Below are 5,723 nucleotides of genomic sequence, written 5' to 3' on the forward strand. Positions count from 1 at the left end.
GAACTAGGGTGTTTTCTAAGTTTATCAAATCTCTTTGTGAACTTAACTCTAAAACTTATCGAATTGACTTCAAACAATGAATCAAACCCTTGAATTCCTTCTACCTTACGAGTGATGCATATGCGAAAATTTTAAATTAATTTTGTATAAAGTCAAGTGATCAAAATTAGAAGGTTTATAAATTAATTTTAATACATTTATTTTTCGGACGCCTTTTGACCACTTGACTCTATATATACAAAATTAATTTAAAATTTTAAAATTTTCATATGTAGACTGACATCAACTTGTAAGATAGAAGAATTTCAACAGTTTGGATTTGTCATTTGAAATCAATTCAATAAGTTTTAGAGTTAAGTTCACAAATAAATTTGATGAACTTAGGAACATAGTTCTACTCATGCTAATATTAGAGTATGTTTAGTTGCAAAACAAGAATAGCTAGAATAGCCAAATTAAGAATAACTATTGTTTGTCTTATTAGAATAGCCCTCATAAATAACCTATTCTAATGAGATAAAAGATTTGGATTCATTACTCTAACTATTCTAATTCAACCAAACACGAAATAAATTATTCCGAATAACCTAACCTAAAAAATAGCCTATTCTCAATCCAACCAAACATATTCTCAGTGTTTGCTATTAAAAATATATAGTATGAATGGTTTTCTTTGACAACATTCCCCGGTTAAACAATTACAAATGATATAAATAGTATGAAACTATGAATGGTTGAATAATTATAAATGATGTAAACGATTAAACAAGATATAATTGGATGTTCTTTTAGTATTGGAAACATTTTCATATAAATCCGTCCGATCTGGATCACACGGACTGGATTGGGCCAAATTTAATGGACGTGTAATGTTTTTAAAGCTCTCTGAGGCAGTGGAGAAAGTTGATCTCTTTCCAAGCGTCGCTTGCTGCAACTGCTCGCTTAAGTGGGATTTTTATCATTTTGGCGCAAAATTTCAATAAAAGATGTTTCTAACATACAATCCAGCCACAACTTGTGCTTAATTATCAAGCCAGCTCCCTCTTTCTTTCCCTGGTTTTACAAAGCAATACTAGTTTGACGGCTTCAGAATCTTTTTCGGTGAGAAGAATTGTACGCGTAAATTCGTTGACGCAAGAGAATTTTGAGCCGTAAGCCCAACTTTTTTTTTTTCTTTTGATTTAGTGTGAATTATTATTGGAAAAGGGTTATGAACTACATAGTACATACCTTGTTTTTGGGCTTTATTTCAAAGTTCAAACACTTATCAGGCATACACATTTTTTGTAAACAGGAAATATCTTTTGTATCTTACATTCTGAATTTAGTTTCCAAACTACCCCTCTCAGTTTATCCTTTTATGAATAAGGAAGAGAGAAGAAAATTTGGGTGCACTTGAAGAAATTGAGAGCAGAATATATATAAGATCTTGATTATGTTGTAGTTTGCTAGATAACTAACCTAAACTTATCTGTTCTTTTGAGTGCGGAAGCTTATCCCTGGAGATTATAACGTTAAAAAGTGCGGTCTCTATAAAGCCTTTTTTTGTTTTTTCTTTCTTCAAGGGGGAAGAGGGCTTTAAGCTAGCCATCAAACTAATAGGAAGGGCATTGAACATTCCTGGTGCCACTGTACATTGGTACAATAAACCAGGTCAGTAAATATTCAGTATGAACTTTTATTACATGCCAACTATATCTTTGTTTGTCCTTTCATTATCGTAATTGAATTTTCTTTTAAAAAATGAAGAAACTGATTTTTGATTGTTGTCTTTAGAAATGAGGAAACAAAGGAAGATGAGCCATGTAACAATTGTTGGGCCTTCCAAGAGTGTTGTAAAATAACGTCTAAGCTCAATGTTGCAAAAATATGCAACCGTGGAAAAGCAAACTGGTAAGTGATATATTTCTGTAACTTGATCTTTTCATTATTCTTGTCTTCTTAGAAAACATTGCATTGCGGAGTCAAACCTATATTTATGTCAGTTTGCAACTACCATATTCTTTTAAATTGCTTTTCACAAAGGGCCTCTAAAGTTTTTGTGTACTTACAAGTATCTAATTATGATGTACAATTAAAAAAAAAAAACTTTTATAGCTACTCCAAGTGTTGCAATAATAATGGGCTCAGATTCTGACCTCCCAGTAATGAAAGATGCTGCAGAGGTTCTAACCTCATTTGGGATATCCTTCAAGGTATTGCTATTCATTTGATAATTCTAGAGGTGCTTTCTGTCACAACGATTAGCATAATTTCTACATCCTGTTTCTGTTATATATGTGGCCAGTATGTACAAGTATTGGCTTGTCCACTTTTGAATAACCACATTATTCTATACTTTGTTCCTAGAGTTCTTTCGGCACTTGATTCCGTACTGAGGGAAATTGATGCTTTAGTGCAAAAGTATGGGTTAAATGACTCTAATTATGACTTGCTGCAATTCAACTGAGCTAATTTGAGTAAATTGCAAATAACAATTGAATCTTTGCTTAATTTGTGGCGATGAGGCATTTATCAAAAAAAATAAAAAATAAATGGTGCATAGTCTGCAGCTTAAGTAATATTACAAAAACTTGATAGCAAAATTAAAGTCTTCATCAAGGGGAAAAAAGGGCTGAATTGCAGCTTAATTGGGCGAACAAGGCAAGTTTTGAATTAATATTTGTTTACTAGCAAAGAAGTGTTGTTGAGACTTTATTATGATACTGTGGGGCTTGTTTGCACAAAAGAGAGTTCATTGCACCTCGATCGGTGTGAATGAAAGCTTTGTTATACAATTTCTCAGAAGTTTCTTGCTGAATGCCTATAACAAATTTTATGCTATGCAATTTTCTTATTATTTTGCAGCTAACAATTGTATCAGCGCATCGTACACCAGAGAGGATGTACTCTTTTGCAATATCCGCAAAAGAGGGGCATTCAGGTTATTATTTCTGGGGCTGGTGGAGCCACACATTTACCAGGTCGGCTTCTTTGTGTTTAATGTCAAACAATTATTTATATATTTTTTTTTGTGTGCATTTGATAACATAAAGTATAGCAAAGGGGATTGGATGTTTATTCTATGAGATTAGTGACAGGAATGGTGGCTTCCTTGACTCCTTTACCAGTAATTGGGGTACCTGTCAAAACCTCTTCAATGAGCGGAATGGATTCACTTTTATCCATTGGTCAGGTACATTTACATTAGTACTTGAAGCTAGGATTTTTATACCAGCCGGATGGTGTGTATATGGTATTAGCTTTTGTACTGAGTGTACTTTTGGAAAAGAGCTACAAGAAAATTAGATAATTCTGTTGAACAAAAAAGAAGCTAGGCCTATTTCCAAAATGAATCTATACAAAACTTAATCTAAAGTACTAATGTAGTTCCTTGCATATCATATTCAACGCCAGTATAACTTTCCAGACTTTGTAATATGTGACACTTTACTTTATCCTAATTTTTACTACCACCTGCAAGATTCCATTCAGTAATAGCATCAATTTGGTGCTGCTCAGGTTCAGGTGAGAAGACTTGTTTTTTTTTTTTTTTTGTTTCCTTTGGGCTGAGGATGTGATATGCAAGGAAATTTAGGGACTAAATTGCCACTGGAAACTTGTCAAGGGATGTTTATTTAAATACTCTTTTTCAAAGACTTCTTATTTCCAACTATTATCTTGAAAGTTAAATACAACTTGGTGATTGACCTTGTGGTGATAAAGAACTAACTACAAATTATTTGGTACGAAATAAGAATGAAGTTTAAAGTAAATATCCCTTCTTTTATCTTTGAAAATTGAAAATAGATGCCAAAAGGGATTCCGGTGGCAACAGTTGCAACTGGAAATGCGGCGAATGCAGGTTTCTTAGCTGCTAGAATGCTGGCATCCACAAATTCTGATCTATGGGACAGGTATGACATTGTGTTTTGTTTTTACTATTTTTGTATAAAAAGAAGAATTACTTATTTTTTTTACTAATTTGCTCCCATGCAAACTTATAAACTATTGGGAGTTCAACCTATTTCCTGGATTATAAAAGCAACTAAACTGGTGGACTGGTTTCAATATATACCGGATAGACAAGGGGACCTAATAAGCATTTTAGGTTTATGTTAGCTTTTCATTTAAAAATGAAGAGGTCATGAATTTATGTTTTGGCATGGGAATCTGCTTAGTTTGGTCTCCAACTGTTTGAGAATATATATGTATGTGGTGATTCTGTGGTAGTCCTTGGACTTGCTGTATTTTCTATAGTTTGGTCCCTGCCTTCCTGAACTATCTGAACTGTTCAACCTAACCCCTGTGGACTGTCAATAAATGGTGGGTCTCAATGGAACAAACCCAGATAGTTTAGGAGCATCATGGGCAAAATAACCTCTAACTAATAAATTTGAAAGAATGTATATTTCACCTAATTGGATGTTTGACACAAGTTAGATTAAATTATAGGGTAATCTGTATCTTACGATAATAATTTTTTATACTTGTTATTTCTGACAGGGTGACAAAATATTAGCAAGATCTAACAGATACTGTTTTGTTGAAGGCCAAAAGGCTTGAGGTAGTAAGGTTGGGAGAGATACTTGAACGCTTGACCATCTTTTCGTTTCTACTTGTAAGTTCTCGTTCATTGCAACTCAAGTTTGGAATGATTTCATACAAATTTCTTTGCTAAGATAAAAAATAATAATAGAAAAAAGAACCATAAACAATAGATATTTACTATCTTGTTGGTTAAAATCCAAGATTCCCAATTTCTATTATGTAGGACCATTAATAACATTTCTTTTACTTCATTTTTCTGGCTTCAACTTGGAAATTTCATGCACTTAAGTTTTTGTATTGCAAATAATCTTTTACTTTTAATGATGTTTAGGAACTGTCCTCGGTGGGAGCGGCGGAGCGTGACTATGCTTCCTTGCAATTGTTAAATAATATTCAGTTTTGTTATAAGTTTAACATTCAAAAATTTATGGAGCATAGAAGTTGCTCATTTTTGGTGATTAGTTGGTATGTGCCTATATATATTATTGAAAGCAACACCAGTTGTACTTGTACCCAATGCCATCTCTGATGAGGCGAATTGTTATGTGCATGAACCCTAATTACCAACTGCAAGTTACAATCGGTGGTGCCCGACCCCGAGTGGAGTTCATCATCATTCATCATTGATCACCCTGCAAACAGTCACGGGAGTTAGCAAGCATGAAAGTAGAAGAAGAGCATACATTCCACGTTGTCTAGTCTCCCAGGATGGTCCCTAGTCTCTTACCCATTTATTTTTCTTGCATCACATAAGGTTCACAACTTGTCAGTTATTTCGTTTGTAAGCTAGCTAGGCCTGATGTGACAGCCTCATCTGTTAATTATGATATTATTACTTCTAGCTTGTAGAACTTCAAATTAGGTAGGACATTAACAGGGATTCGATTAAATAATGTTGGTTTAGCTCCTTTTTCTTGTAACTCTTTAATGAATATGTACGAGTAATTACTATATGATTAATAATCTTGCATGGCGAAGTAATTAAGTCCAGCATCCATAGGAGAAATATACCCTTGTGAACATCTAACAGATTGTTCAGCCCCATTTATCTCCTTTATCAGTACAATTATCAAAAGCAACAAACATTTTTTGTTTTTTCTCAGTTTACCGGTTAAACAGGAACTGAACGTATTTGAACCGACTGTTTAAAGTCCGGATTTGAACTGACTGATAATCATGCATCTTCAAATAGA

At 33.6% G+C, this 5,723-nt stretch overlaps 1 protein-coding gene across 1 annotated transcript; it reads left to right on the forward strand.

Annotated features, from left to right (window-relative positions):
* The first annotated feature begins 1,774 nt into the window (after positions 1–1,774).
* On the forward strand, positions 1,775–4,700 carry LOC144559680 (phosphoribosylaminoimidazole carboxylase family protein / AIR carboxylase family protein). Its single transcript, XM_078308783.1, is given in 8 exon segments — positions 1,775–1,893; positions 2,098–2,195; positions 2,848–2,906; positions 2,908–2,963; positions 3,081–3,175; positions 3,790–3,896; positions 4,486–4,552; positions 4,554–4,700. Coding segments are annotated over 8 exon segments (546 nt in total). The 5' UTR covers positions 1,775–1,856; the 3' UTR covers positions 4,581–4,700.
* Positions 4,701–5,723: the final 1,023 nt, after the last annotated feature.

Source organism: Carex rostrata, chromosome 9, assembly GCF_964058835.1.
Source record: "Carex rostrata chromosome 9, lpCarRost1.2, whole genome shotgun sequence".
Taxonomy (NCBI): Eukaryota; Viridiplantae; Streptophyta; class Magnoliopsida; order Poales; family Cyperaceae; genus Carex; species Carex rostrata.